Source organism: Vitis vinifera, chromosome 12, assembly GCF_030704535.1.
Source record: "Vitis vinifera cultivar Pinot Noir 40024 chromosome 12, ASM3070453v1".
Lineage (NCBI taxonomy): Eukaryota > Viridiplantae > Streptophyta > Magnoliopsida > Vitales > Vitaceae > Vitis > Vitis vinifera.
In genome coordinates this window covers 2062584-2077576 of record NC_081816.1, presented here as the reverse complement: position 1 = coordinate 2077576, position 14993 = coordinate 2062584, and the positions used below count along the sequence as shown (strand labels likewise).

The 14993-nt window shown below is 31.4% G+C and overlaps 3 protein-coding genes across 4 annotated transcripts; all 3 read right to left on the bottom strand.

The window, feature by feature from the left end:
* Positions 1-136: 136 nt before the first annotated feature.
* On the bottom strand, positions 137-3709 carry LOC100250580 (heat stress transcription factor A-4b). The gene is made up of 2 exons (XM_002278001.5): positions 2781-3709; positions 137-1500 (listed from the first exon to the last, which is right to left on the bottom strand). Exons 1-2 carry the CDS (start codon positions 2997-2999, stop codon positions 391-393), a joined length of 1329 nt encoding a protein of 442 aa, XP_002278037.1. The 5' UTR covers positions 3000-3709; the 3' UTR covers positions 137-390.
* Positions 3710-4545: 836 nt separating this feature from the next.
* LOC100245383 (DNA-directed RNA polymerase II subunit 4) lies at positions 4546-8235 on the bottom strand. Its single transcript, XM_002282377.5, has 5 exons — positions 7922-8235; positions 7512-7581; positions 7256-7364; positions 5132-5312; positions 4546-4899 (listed from the first exon to the last, which is right to left on the bottom strand). Exons 2-5 carry the CDS (start codon positions 7558-7560, stop codon positions 4822-4824), a joined length of 417 nt encoding a protein of 138 aa, XP_002282413.1. The 5' UTR covers positions 7561-7581; positions 7922-8235; the 3' UTR covers positions 4546-4821.
* Positions 8236-11469: 3234 nt separating this feature from the next.
* Positions 11470-13680, bottom strand: LOC100267696 (uncharacterized). 2 transcript variants are annotated; one of them, XM_010658776.2, is made up of 6 exons: positions 13274-13680; positions 12807-12920; positions 12451-12700; positions 12189-12303; positions 11811-11975; positions 11470-11698 (listed from the first exon to the last, which is right to left on the bottom strand). In XM_010658776.2, the coding sequence occupies exons 1-6, from the start codon at positions 13364-13366 to the stop codon at positions 11662-11664; spliced, it is 774 nt and encodes a 257-aa protein (XP_010657078.1). In that variant the 5' UTR covers positions 13367-13680; the 3' UTR covers positions 11470-11661. The 2 variants fall into 2 exon arrangements, with proteins under 2 accessions (XP_010657078.1, XP_002282438.1); XM_002282402.5 differs by having other exon boundaries at positions 12445-12700; positions 13274-13649.
* Positions 13681-14993: the final 1313 nt, after the last annotated feature.

The window sequence follows — 14993 nt, the reverse complement described above, 5'->3', positions numbered from 1 at the left end:
GAAAATATCACAAACTATTGCATCAAACCTCAATTCATACAGCATCTTCTGACATGAAAAATAGAAAGGACATGGCCACAACATGGGAAAACAAAATCAGATAAAAAGACAACAACATAGAACAAAATTGATAATATGTGTCAAAAATAAGTATAGATAGATGGAAAAATGTACAAAACCTATAATCTGATATCATATAAATACAAAAATTAATGAACATATAAACTTTCTTGCAACATCAGAAACTTATTGGCAAGAACCTGGCATGCACCACAACAGTGAGGGCTAAAACTTGTAGTCTGTAACTATAGGACCAAGGTAATCATACCTCTTAGTTAAGTTAATATACAACCAGCCACTGAGACCTAGTGTTAAACGAATGGACCAACATTAAGTTCTTTCAGATGAAGTAAGATGACCCATTTTTTTAGTAAGATGATCTAGATTATTTGTATCCCACCAATATTTCCTGTGGTCATCTGGCTTACTGTCACCCTTGCCGCCATATGCGTCCCTCCGTTCTGACTGGACCTCCTGTGCATCCGATGAACCAGGTGTCTCTGTCAGGAACTGTGCCCAGAAGACATCATTTGCCCCAGCAGCAGTTGTCCCTCCTTCACATTCTTTTGAGGCCTCAACCTCAGAAGCATTAGTGGGCTCTGAATTGACATCAATCCTCAAAGATTTAGGACAACCATCTATATTGAGATAAATAGAAGAAATAGCAGGGCTGTCCGCATGATTTGTAGCCCTGGCCAACTCTGGTGATGAGTGAATATCCCTGGAATGAGGTGATGACGGATATGATTTAGGTGAGCAAGGCTGGGTGCTTGTGTCTGGATCTGATGATGAATGCATTTCTGTAATAATGAGTGGAGAAGGCTGGGAAAGTGTTCCAAAACCATCCATTACATCTGCTGAGCCTTGACCAATCCCATAGAGAAAATTCTCCCAAAAATTTAAAGATGATTCCAAACTCTCAATCATCTCAACATTCTCCCCTTGAACAGAAATTGTGTCCGGCTTTTCTTTCTGGAAAGTCACTACCATATTCTCTTCAACATTGGCTTCATTAAAAAGGTAATTAGGCATCAATAACCTTCTCTTTTTGTTATGAATTTCTGACTGTGCCATGAGACTAGAAGTAAATCCGGGTTTCTGCAATACTTGCGCTAAGTAGGCCATCATTTTCCTTTGCCGGAGTTCCATATTAAACACTCGTTTTCCTAAAGACTGTGTTTGAAACTCAAAGAACTGATTCTCCTGTTTATACCGCTGTAGCTCCGACAGAAGTGCACCCTTATCATGTTTCAGCCTCTCAATTTCAGCCTCAAATTCCTGCTTTTCTGATTCTGGTAATGGTGCTGAGCCCACCTGATTTTGTGTGGAATGGCTATGAATCGGCTTGCGTCTATGTATGTTCTTCAAAAGGTGCCTCTGACCTCTAATGAATTCCTCATTTGCAAACTCCCACTGCTCAGGATCAGCCTTCCTGAAACCCTAATTTTTTAAAGAAAAACAAGTTTGAACTTGAGCAAGAAGAATTCAAACTATTAACAGTAAAGAAAACAAATCGGATTCCGAGGTTAACAAATGACAAAGTTTTTACACATGAGCAAGAAGAATTCAAACTATTAAAGTTTTTTAAATAGCACCCTAGAAAACATTTGCAAACATACAGAACTTTTAAAATCGTCTTTTGAAAAAACAATTTTATATGCAGAACTCATCTTTTCAAAAAATGATTTCTTGGTGATGGATACCACATCTTTCATCTCTTATTCTTTTCCTATTTCAGGTAAATTCGTCTTTTCAAAGTAGGATTTTAGTATGATCACAATTCATAAATTTTTACTAAAATAGTTTTTTCAAAAGATGATTTTGAAAAGTGTCGTAATTTGGGAAATAGATTCATAATCACCCTTTTTATAGATTTTTTTTTTAAAAGACACATAATCGTGCAAAAACCCCTTAGTTTCAGAACTAAATATACAGAGACATCAAACAATAAAGAAAAACAAATCAATTACACATTACACAAACACTGATTTCTAACACCTATATTTTCAAGTTTGGTAAGAAAAATTTAAATGAAGTACATAAATATTAAATTACAAAAGAACAAAAAAAAAAAAAAACCCTCAAGTTCAAATTATAGGACCCCTTGCTCATACAAATGATTTGAGCAAGAAAGTTCAAATAAAGAAACTAATCAATTCCAAATAAACACAAACATTAATAAGCTCACACATGGATCTGAAATTTTAATTTATTTAGAACACCTAGATATGTAAAGAAGACAAATCAACAATAAACAAACCCTAACATGCCCACTCTTGTTCAAAATTGAGTATGGAAAATTTGATGTTCAAATAAAAATACATGCCAGATATTCAATTTCAGGGGCAACAAAACTTTTTCCAAGTTAAAGAAAAGCAAGGCGCTTACATGTGAATCAATAGTAGGAAAAGTCACGAAAACACACAGAGAAATCAAACTGGTAACAGAAACAAAGCCATTTCGATTATGTATTGAGCTAATTCATTGCGATCATCTGAATTATCAAAGAAATGTAAACGTAATTTTTGGTATTTTGTTCAGAATTATGAATAAGATGGTTAATTCAAAGATTCAACCTAAGTCAACTCATCCACTACCTCCATCATGTACCAAATTTATTAAGAATAGCCAGGAAACATTGAGCTAAAGGATTGAAAAACAACACATAGAGACAATAAAACAAGAAAAAAAGATCGAACAACGAAATTATGGTGGCTTACATAAGTATTCAGCTGCCTGACAAAGCTGGAAAAGTTGTTGTGCTTGAAGTACTTGGGGAGCAAATCTTTGGCGAACTCAGGGGGATTCCAAACAACAAAGCTGTGGCCAGCCTGACTCCACGAAACGATCGAATCGGTGATGGGATCATCCACCATTTCATAGGTTTTGGTGAGAAAGGGCGGGGGAGAATTGGAACTAGTGCTCTGAGAGGCCTCCATGGACTGTGAATTTTGTGAGGGTTTAGGGAATTGCAGAGCATCTCAGAGCTGCATACGAGAATTTAGAATTGAAGCATGGAAATTCAGAGGAAGAAGAGAGGTGATTGACGAATGGAACCCTAGAATTTCCACACCCGAGGAGACACGGAAATTTAAAAGAGGCCGAGGTGTTGAAATGGGAACTCGGAGAAAAAGAAAGTTTTAAGACTGAAATGGAAATTTCCCTTTTTAAAAAAAATAAATAAATGAAAGATGATGACAACTCATATTGAAGAAGAAAATTAAAAAGACAAACTTTCATATTGGAAAAATGCAAAACATTTTTAAAAAGTATTTTTTAAAAACAAATCTGACCATATTGTTTCGGTTTAATCGAGGTGGAAAGGGGATAAAAGCATTGACTTGCTTCTGTTGTTATTTTTGTTTTTTTTTGGGACTGGGGACTCAAGAGGATAGGGGACGGGGAAGGGGCAGGTGAGAATGAGAGGAGATGGAAATGGAGGGTTTGAATTTTCAAAGATTAGAATGTGTTCAAACTTCAAACTTCAAACTTCTGAAAGTTGACGAAGTGGGTGGTGGGGGCGGTGGTGGATTAGTATGGGAAATTGAGTCTACCAAGTAAGACGGAGCCATGTCCAAGACGTTTGACCGCAGCCATGTTGTTGTGACTCCCAACATTTCCCAATTCCCACTCCTTAGTCCTTCCCTCTCATCAATTATCATTGTGGAACGCTGTTTGTGATAAAGAATTCCTTGGCGTGCTGTCGACTCTTAATTTCATCTCTTTTTCCCTCATATGGAAACTTTTCTTAAACCTAATAAGGAAAGAAAATAAAAATTAAGGACTTATTTAATAACTGTTATTAAAAACAGTTTTTTTTAAAAAAAATTGTTTTTGAAAATAATTTCTAAAGACGGTTTTATAATATTTTGTATAATAAAAATTTGTTTAGAAATAAAAATATTTTTAACGTGTTTTTAATATTTTTAAATATGTTTTAAAAATAATTTTTATATCCATAATTTTATTTTTAATTATTATATATACTTATATAATTATTTTTAAAATAATTATGAAAAAATAAGAAAAAACAATTAAAAATATCTGAAAAATACCATTTTTTCTGTTTTTAAAAATAGAAAATAAAAAACAACTTTTAAAATTATTTTTGAAAACAGTTCCAAACAAATTCTACCCTTTCCTAAAAAAAAATAGAGAAAGATAAAAATATTAAAAAAATGATTTTATGATTTTATTATAAAAGATAAAAAAATAAATAAAATGAGTTTAAATTAATATATAAAAATAATTTATTAACTTTAAATTTATATTTACTTTTTACTTCTACTTAGAAAATAAATAAAAAATGTATCAAAATGTAATTTAAGATGGCTCATTTATTTATTAAGATGAATAATGTTTTAGTCATCCATATCAGTATAAATTAACATAAAGATATGTTTGGTATGCTTCTTACATTTTCTGAAAAAGAGATTGTAATTTATGATAATATTTTGTATACATATCATGCTCATACACAGCAACTTAGAAATTTCCCACTAGGATTATAATTTTCCATTCAAAGTCTAACCAAATAAAATAATTTTTAAGAAACCAGAAATCATCTAGAAGAGTATTAGTCGAAGCCAGATATTGGAGGAACATATCTAACAGTCAGACTTGGGACTAACATATAGTACCCATATTGTGGGCAAAATTGAAATGGTGATCCAGCAATATTAAACAAAAAATTCTTCAAAACTTAGGCTGCTGCAACAAGTACATGATACATAAAAAAAGGTTCTAAATATGAAGAGGCTACTATTCAAATTTCTTGATCAAAGACAAGTCATTCAACATTTTCTCAATTGCTTCATCATCATGGGCCCGGCCTTTCGTCTGCATGACATAGAGACTTCAGTAAGATATAAAATAAGCACTCTAATCAAATATCAATCTTTAATAGGTTTTGCTAATTGGCAACTTATAAATGTAAGTTAAACAAACCTAGGGTGCATTAAAGTTTAACATGATGGAAGATTCAATGAATGTCTATCTAGCATATTTTTAAACCAGCAAATATCAAATACACACAGCTGGAAAGCCACATGTTGAGTCCAAATGAATTTACCTTGATGGATGGAACCATGGCAATAGCTTCTTCCACAGTTTCGGGGCAGAGGTTGCCGAGGACGCAAAGCTCAAATTCAGCCAACTGGTATCGGCTCAGAATTTCTCGAACTTGTCTAACAGCATCAGGATTCTTATACCGGCTGAAGCGCTTCACATACTGTAGGGACTTTTCAAATACTCTGAAGTGGGAAGAGAGGCAGAGGTTAGCGAGAGAGACACTGATTTAAAACCAGACAACTCTTTGTGAATGTACAGACTCTCCCTCTTTCTCATGCTAACTAGCTAGCTGGTTAGCTAAGATTTTCATAAATATGGAGTTAATATCATAAAGACTGTTGGAAAAAGGGAACTAAAGTTTAAAACGTGAAAACGAGATCTTAACCTTTCAAAATTGCTAAATCCAGACATTATTGCTAAATGAAAAAAATTAACAAATATAATCACAGAAATCAAATGGAGCTGAGTACTTCCCGGAATATATGGTCTGTTACTTGGTAAAAAAAAAGCATAGACATAGAAGATTAAGTTCTTAGGTAGTGTCACTCATTGCAGATATCAATTGAGTGTCTAAGGAATGTATAATATTAATTCCCTGAAATTGTAGTACCTAATTAATGTTTTTTTTTAAGTGAAGACCTCAAAGAAAGAACAGATGTCCTAATAGAGTTGAAGCAGCTTTTTAGATACTTGACAGTTCAACTCATTCATCCAAGTTCCAGAAGAACGTAAGAGCGGGATAGAGAGCAGATAGAGCTAACAAAGGGCTACAGAAATTTCATATGAAGGAAGTCATGGATAAAATATTGTCAAATTTGAAGGCAACATTGGAATAAATGAAAAATGAGGCAACTGCAACAGCCATCATTTACTCAACACACCATCAACATATTAAGAAGAAACCATGTTTAAATTAGTGCTAACATGATTTAATTTTTTTTTTTTTTTTTGATAAGAAAACAAGATATGCATTAGAAAAAGGCTAAAAGCCACAGAGCATATACAGGGAGTATACAAGGCGGCTAAAGCCTCAAAAAGGAGCTACAAGACCAAAAAAAAGGACTACCTCCCCTTAAGTGGATGTTACCCACTCCAAAAAGCCTATAAGGGAGAAAGACTCCTCGCCTAAATACACTTTGGCCCAGCTCCATAAGTTACAAACAAAAAAATTCTTTAATTTCTGGATATTCAACACACCCCCCCTAAAAGTTAGTTTATTCCTCTCCTTCCAAACTGTCCAAAAGATACACAACGGTATGGATTTCCAAACCTTTTTCCTTTTCTTCCCTACAAATGGGCCCCTCCAGGTAGTTAAGACCTCCTTTACAGTTTCTGGGAAGACCCATTTAACATCTACTAACCCAAGAATAATATGATTTAATTTTTTTAAAAATAAAAATTAAGAAAATATAGATGTTCAAAAATAAATTATGTACAAAACACTGTATAAGGAAAATTTTCAGAAAATGAAGCATATATGTTCATCTGAAACAACAGAAAGAAGCATTTGACTTTCTAGTAAAGTTTTGCCCAAGAAGTTTCAGAAACTTTTGTCAATCCCTTAACGAGAAAGGCAGACAAGTTAAAGTTAATTAACAAATTTAAGCCACAAAGGCACAAAGTTAATGCGAAGCTTGTGTGAGTCATGAAGGGTTCTACCAAATAATTGATGACTGGTGTGTGTCACTGAAGCAATGGTATGACATATATCCATTCACCAAGCAGGGAACTTCCTGTGATTAGAAAAGCCAAGTTTTAGGCCTGGGGCAGGGATCTTGTGTATCAACTAGCCATGGTGTGGAATGCTCCTCTAAGTACATACCAAAAGAGATTGACAGTTCCTGGGCCTTTTTCTTTGAGACCAATTTATTCATATATATGTTACAATTCAACTTGTTAATTTGTACCATTTCATTGCTTTTGGACCTCTTATTGCATAATGTCGAATCTATAGTCATAATGATAAAGGAAGCTTTAGTCTAGACCTCCTAGACTCATTCGATCCCATCTCAGACATATTGCAATTGTTGGTGGGGAAAAATGGACAAACAATGGAGTTCAGAGAAACATGCACATAAGCCCTTTTAACGTTGGTCTAAAATATATACACGGGTTAAATACTCACTGAGAAACTTGATTTAATGGATCATCAGACATCTGCTGAAGCTGTTCATACTTATGTTCAAGAATAACAGCTACTTCACAATTCATCAAACATTTGGCCTTCAAAAATTCTGCAAAAAAAATAAAATAAAATTCACCAAATAAATAAATAGCATGTAATGGTACACAAAATCATTGCAATAAAATATTATTTAAAATTTGTAAAATTTCATGATAATAATAACCAAAACAACATACATCGACAAAAAAACCCTTACCATCCCCAATTTTGAGCTCCGCGGCGTTTTCCTCTTCTTCTCCGGACATGTTGAGATCCAAATACAAAATCTGTCCAATTTAAAAAAAAAAAACAGAAGTTGCTATTTGGTAATCTGATCATGATTTGCAGGCAAAGGTTGTGTTTTTCAGCCCTGGCTCGAAAATCGTGGATTTAGGGTTCGTGAAATTTAAATCCAATAACATGAAAGCAAAGAGACCCCTAGAACAGATCCAGAAAACACGGAGCAAAAAGAAAACAGCAATTTTATTTATTCTCCTTGAGGGTTTTGCATGGATTTCCTCGGAAATCAAACGAGGATGAATTTTCCCGGAAATCAAATGGGGGATGGATTTTCTTGGGAATCAAACGGGGGTTGCAAAATAAAAAATAACATGATTAGATTAGTACCTGCGAGGATGGAGAGTGGCAGAGGTAGTTAGGGCTTTTTTTTAGGGATTCTCTCGTCTGGAGGGCAACTTCAGAAAACGGCTTCTTGATGATTAAATCACTACCATCCCATATTGTAAATATCTTATAAATATTTTTTTTAAATTAAAAAATATATAATAATTATAATTCTTTTGTGAGTAAATCAATTCATAGGATTAAATCTCAAAAAAATAATATAAGAATTTTAACCTTTTCATACATTACTAAAATTTTAACGTACAAATTGTAAATTTCTTTTATTAATGCTTTTGTTGTAAGAAAATTCTCAATTCACCTCAATACCTAAACATACCTTCAATGTTTATAAAAACAAAAACAAAAACAAAAACAAAAAACAAAAAACAAAAAACAAAAAATGAATAGACTCTATGATTACACTTCAATTGTCTAACCACAAGGGTATCTATTTATTTTTGTCTTAATTTTATATTAGAACTTAAAATTAAATAATACTTAATAATATTAAGTGTTAAGTTATTTTTTTTAATATTTTATTTTTAATGAATATTAAAAAATTTTAAAAATCAATATGTTAATTTTAGTATTAAAAAAAGTCAAATATTTTCACTTTTTTTATTCCATGATTAAAAACAAGTAATAAGTAAGAAAAATGAAAAAAAAAAACAATAAATGTAAATATAACTTGCTTTTAGAAAAAGTTTTTTTAAAAAAAAACAAATACCATTTTAGTATTAGAATTTCAAATTTTATGGAAAAAAAAAAAAAGAAAAGCTAATATATATCAAATGTTTAAATAATAAATGACTAAATAAAACACAAAACTACATAATCGTCATCCAATAAAATAGGGCTAATTGATTATTTTTTTTATTTGTTTAAAGTTTTGTAACTTATTTTACAATGGTTCGTTGGGTTTTTTTAGAAAGGTTTTGGATAGATTTTTTTTTTTTTTGGTTAGTGAAAGAATTTAAAAAAAAAAAAAGTTTCTATTTCCCTTTTCCCTATATTTTAAAATTTAAAATTTTGTTTTATTTTTGAATAATTTCCTACTTTCTCATGATCATCAAATAAAGTTTGATTACTTTTTATATTTTTATTTAATTTCCCTTTAGGTGAATGTTTTAGTGTTGTTAAGAAAGTTTCTTAGGTGGTGTTGGGTTTTTTTTTTTTCTTTTTACTGAAAGCAATTTGTTTTTAAAATTTAGGTTGTTTGTTTTTTTACTTTTTCATAATTTATTATAAACTTTTTATTAAATAGAAATATATAGCTTTTTCTAAATAGAAAAAATAACATATTGGTTTTTCTTTACTTTTTAATACTTAATAGAAATAAAATATTACAAAAACAAACAAACTAATATTTAACATTATTAAACATTAAGGTTCTATTTAGAATTAAGTAAAAAAACAAACACCACCTATAGAGATGTAATGGTTACTACGAAATGCTAGGAAATATTCCTTAGTGAACAAATCAAACTTTGATGAAATTGGCAATGTTTTAAAAACTTGACTGAATGTCCAACCAGTTCAACCGTCGACCAATCGCATTTTCGATCCGGTTTGCTCTATTAAACCGTTTAAATAATGAATCGGTATTGAACCGCCTAAACCAACGGTCGAACCGATGACCCGATGAAATCGGATGGTTCTAAACGAACCGAATAGTTAAAAGGTTCCATTAGGTTTGAATGTTTTGGGCTAAAAGCCCATGCTGGGCCTTGTCTTATTGTGACAAAGCCAACACCACCCCTACAATTTTATGGGCTGAGGCTTGAGCCCAAGTGATGCCTTTGACTTAAGTGAGGATGACTTTTATAAGCATCCTTTGCATGTTTCCTCTTAGAATCGGATGTGGGATTTCTAACTAATTATCAATGAAAAAAATATAACAAGCCTCCACCAAGAGGGCTTGAACTTTGGATCTCAGGTTCCACTATCGACCTAGGACACCACTCGGTTGCATACATTTTGTTATCTAAAATACCAAACAAAATCATATATATTAGATTTTAACATGTTTTATAATATTAAATAAAAATAATATAATATTTTTAAAAATTAAAAATTAGTTTAAATTTTCATTTTTAATATATTCGCATTTAAATATTATACATATTTCATTTAATAAAATTTAAAATATTAATATGATTTAATTTGATAATATCAAATATATGAAATAGTATTATTGATTTTTAATTTATTCATATATATTTTAAATTTTTTATAATTATTTTTAATTTTAATAATATATAAATTATATATTTATGACGTCACCGGTTTAACCGCGGTTCGCCCACGAGTCCAACCAATGAACCGTGAACCGGTAACTTTTTCGATTCGATAATCGGTCTGATTCTGAAAACATTGAAAATTGGGACTAACACTTTAAAACTTTTTTATTTTTTATTTTATCTTTATTCTTTTATAGCATTAAAATTAAACGATAATATCCTAAATTTCATTCAAATTTAAAATCTCTTGCCTACAACCTTGAACATAAATAAAATAAAATACATTATCCTTGTAAGTTTCTTTGGCAAAAGTGAGTTTTGATTCACTAATATAAAAATATATAGAAAAAAATAACCTCCCTCGAGTTTTTTAAATTAATATTATCTTTATCTATTTAAAAATAATTTAAAATACATGTACTCTTTAACGAGTCATTTCATTATTCCTTCTTTTTACTGTTCTGTCATCAACATCAATTGACAATTAGACTCTACATAAATATTTCCCAACATTCTATCTTTAAATTTAAAAATAAAAATTTAGGGAGAAAAAACTACCTATTCACCCAAAGGCATTTCATAAACAAAATCTATTAGAGACCATGTAGATGTAAAAAGCAAAGAGTTAAAGACGGTAGAACACAAATTAAACAGATGTGCTTGACGGATACTATCCTTAAGTTCTACTTTTTGGTTATTATATTAATCTTCATGTTCGCGATGCAATACCATATGTGCACCTAGTGGACTACCTTAATGCACCTAGTGGACTACCTTAATGCACCTAGTGGACTACCTTAACACTCTCTCTCTCTCTCACGAACTCAAAGAATGAGAATCGTCAAATGTTGAAGAGTATTGGGAGGTTTATATCACAAAATTTCTTAAGGGGTTAGTGCATTAGGTTCCTTAGTTTAAGTTAACAATTTTGTAACATTCATCTTAATTTATGACTTTTTAGGGGATTATGTATTACTTTCCTCTGAAGATTAAGGTTGCTATGTAATCAATCCGAAATGATAGTAAGTGCGGAGAGATACAAGAAAGGTTAATTAGGATAAATTATGACATAAAGCGGACATTAGGTTTTTAATTGAGCCAAAATGTTTCTTAAATTGGTTTTAAAATTCTTCATGAGTTCTTAAGAGCTCTTGAGCCAGAATTCTCAAGAATTCTAGAGATAATTCTTTTTATTTTTTTTAATAAATAATTTTTTGAAAAATGTTAAGATTTCATCCACTAAGAATCTCAAGAATTGCAGATTTTTGATGATAAACTAAACTAACAGAATTGCAGATCCAAAACCAAAAATTCTAAACTTATTAATGTAAGATTAATGAAAGGCTCATAGTACTTTACCACTTATTTTTCCATTACTAGTATGACAATAATTTTGGGTCCCCCATACTCACATATATAACAAGTAATACATGATGCTAATGAGAAAACAGTTCATTTATACAGATATAGTGTGTATGCCCATGTATTCACCCACACCCATTCTCAAAGTTTAGGAATTGTAATTTGCAGAAATCCATCCCTGCACACCAACACCACCCATCATCATCAGTAATTGTACATGTCAAACTTTATACTTTTGGTCGTATAGATGATATGAAGAAGAAATAAGAGAATGTGAAGGTATGACTTACACAAACTGAGCTGAGACCCTGTCTTTGTTGGCATTGAAGGGCAATGTCCACGCCACCTGGTATGGCCCTTGTAAAATCTCCCTCTTGTGGTATGCTGGGATGGAGTCGTTTGAGCAACTTGCCACTTTCCACCACTGGGTCGAGCGTTTACCCATCACAATTAGGCTGTCACATACTATATGTTAGATTCAAAGATTTCAAGATCATGATCATATGGTATGGCTAGGTGAAGAAATTGAACCTAATCCAATGTGATTGATGTGCAAAACAGGAAATTAGTCCAAGTGCATTGTGTATTTGTGTGTATGCTGATTGCTGCATTCGACCTCAATTCAAAGATTTGAATATACTGATGTGAATCTTCGTAGTAAATCTTACTTTTGGCTGTTAATCTCGACTCTGATATCATTTGTACCGACTCCTGGAAGCTCAACTGTCACAACATAGTTGCATCCTGATTCTGCAACATCCATCCTTGGAGACCACTCAATTCCTACTCAGAACAGCTCAGTTAACTTCAATCCATTAATCTAGTACTCATCATATCAAACACTACAACTACAAAAAAAGAAAAGAAAAACTAGTTGTAGCTTCCTTAAAGCAGGGTTCAGACCTGCCTCAAGCAGCTACTCACCATTACCTTCAGAAGCATGTATTTTCTTCTTGGATCGGAACTGCTTTGATCCGCTTACTCGTTGACTAGGCCTGGCAAACTTGGCAGGCTCAGTTGCTAGATTGAAGTCTTGTGGCAGAGGTTGGATGGATCCCACATATGAGAGGTTGGGTTCCACCCTAGCAGGCTTAGAAAACAAGGGTGTTTGGGAAGTATTGGAAGACTCATTTGAATAAGCTGAGCATTTGAGAGGCATGCCAGGCTGAGGGGAGCTACCCTGATAGATTTTTTCAGAACACAGAATGAACAAGCAGCATGGAATCAGTCTCCGGAAAATTATCAGAGCAACATGAAGGAGTGCAGAGAACAAATCTATTGGGTACCTGTTCAGTTGAAACCTGCCTCATGAAACAACCTTGAGAGCTCGATCCTTGGCGGGCAAAGTACGTTCTATTGTCACACCTACGGATCGCAGAGTTTAAGCTGCTGCTGCAATTCTGAGAGAAGAAAGACAAATGATCAATGACTTCACCTTCATCTAATCATATTCTGAAGTTATATAGGCTCTCAATTAATACATATAGCAGCATAATAAAATTTAATCTGTTCGGCAAATTTCTTGGCAAAATAGGGAAGATTATGAATTCCTCAATTTGAAACTAGCAATTTGGCTTATCTATTTGAAAACCCCATATGACCAAAAAGAAGATATGAGCTGTTTGGGTGTCGAGAAAATTCAGGAAAAGGAAAAGAAATTGAACTTTTGAGTCCTCCAAGCAAACAAAAACCTCCAACCCACTGAACCCAACACTACTAGTCTAAAAACAAGCAAAGGAAGAAGAAGTAATACCATAGGGAAGACATGGCTGGCTGATAAGTCATCAGTGGGAACAAAGTGACCTGCAATCAAGTTGATTCTACGCCTTGCCGCTTGCTTCTCCATCTCTTTCCCAATACAAAATCCAAAATGTTGCTCAGCTATACTGCGGAAGAAATGAATTTAAGCAGCAGTTTGTACAGTATCATATCATAAATGATGATATTTGGGGATTACAATTATCGTGGTCGAGAAATTTCTGATCCATATATAAAAATCTTCTTCCAAAAAATATCAGCAACTACAGAGTTCGTTGACTTCCTTGCCATCCATATGATTAAGATATTTTATAGGATTAGCTGTATCTCATACCCATGTAAATATCTGCGCTGAATTATTGGGAGCTCGAAAGCCGAAAATGAGGACAATCACACTCGGGGAAGATGAGGTGGTTGAAGTTTGCATTATTACTATGAAGTCCGTGAATTTTTTTTGGACAAAAATACCCTTTTATCATTAGCACATTTCTATTTGAATATTTTTGTTGATTCTCATAGGTTTATTTTTTTTAATATATATATATATATATATATATATATATATATATATATATATATATATATATATATAACCATTAAAAATATTGTTTCACATGAATTAATGTCAAATATAATTTTATTTTCTTTTTTTTTTTAATTTTCGCATTAATACAAGGAACTTGTAGCAAATGTACAAGACATTTGTACTACATATATAAGGCTTGTGCAATTATGAGTATATGAATATATTTAAGTGTTTTTCTTCATATTTTTTGTTTGTTTTTTATATCATTAAAAATATTGTTTACGTGTATTTCAAATATAATTTTTTTTATTTATATTTTCATATATATATATAAGACATTTGTACTAAATATTTGTCTTAGTTGTACTAGACTATAGAAGTTTACCTATTGTGAACATATTTACGTCTTTTTATGGATGTTAATAAAAATATGAAAATATTTATACATGTAGTATAGTTGTTTTGTGTATGTGTAAACATATGAAAAAAAAAAATTATATTTGACATTTATATATTTGTATAAATAAGGTTTCTAGTAATTTGGTATGAAAACAAGCAAAAAAAAAAAAGAATATATATATATAAATTCATAGGTTACGAATTTGTATATGTCTTATATAGTTGTTATTTAATTAAAATTTAAAAAAACAAAATAGAAAATAAAAAATACTAATAATTGAATGTTGAATTAATGAAAAATAAATTACAATAAACATGTCATATAGAGTTGTAATTTAATTAAATTTTAAAAAATTCAAAATTCAAAATAAAAAATAATAAGAATTGAAGGTTAAATTAATGAAAAATAAATTTAGATAAATAGTTGTTAGTCAAAGTCATGACAAGATCTGATTGTGAAAGCCATTATTGGAAAGAAAAAAATTTATAACAAGGTTACCAATATTATTTGCATAAAATGTTAGATAAAGAATTAGAAACATATATATTGGAAGATTTCCTTACGAGTCATTAATCTATGGAGAATTAATTACTTATATGAATAATGAAGATCAGTCTTATATATAAACCTTAAACTTAAAAATCAAATAAAAATGGAATAACAAGATGGTTAGAAAGAATTAGAAATTTTTTTTTTATATTATAAATATTATAATATAATAGCCTCTTCAAAAAAGAAAAATAAAGTTACCAAAAAAAATTAATAGAAATTAAAAACAAACAAACAAAC

Coding starts and splice junctions, on each gene's coding strand:
- LOC100250580 (XM_002278001.5), bottom strand. CDS start 2,999: ATGGAGGCCTCTCAGAGCACTAGTTCCAATTCTCCCCCGCCCTTTCTC. Junction 1,501..2,780: donor TCAGGCAGCTGAATACTTAT/GTAAGCCACCAT, acceptor TTAAAAAATTAG/GGTTTCAGGAAGGCTGATCC.
- LOC100267696 (XM_002282402.5), bottom strand. CDS start 13,366: ATGGAGAAGCAAGCGGCAAGGCGTAGAATCAACTTGATTGCAGGTCAC. Junction 12,921..13,273: donor CCAGCCATGTCTTCCCTATG/GTATTACTTCTT, acceptor TTCTTCTCTCAG/AATTGCAGCAGCAGCTTAAA. Junction 12,701..12,806: donor GGCAGGTTTCAACTGAACAG/GTACCCAATAGA, acceptor AAAATCTATCAG/GGTAGCTCCCCTCAGCCTGG.
- LOC100245383 (XM_002282377.5), bottom strand. CDS start 7,560: ATGTCCGGAGAAGAAGAGGAAAACGCCGCGGAGCTCAAAATTGGGGAT. Junction 7,365..7,511: donor GGAGCTCAAAATTGGGGATG/GTAAGGGTTTTT, acceptor TTTTTTTTGCAG/AATTTTTGAAGGCCAAATGT. Junction 4,900..5,131: donor CCATGGTTCCATCCATCAAG/GTAAATTCATTT, acceptor TATGTCATGCAG/ACGAAAGGCCGGGCCCATGA.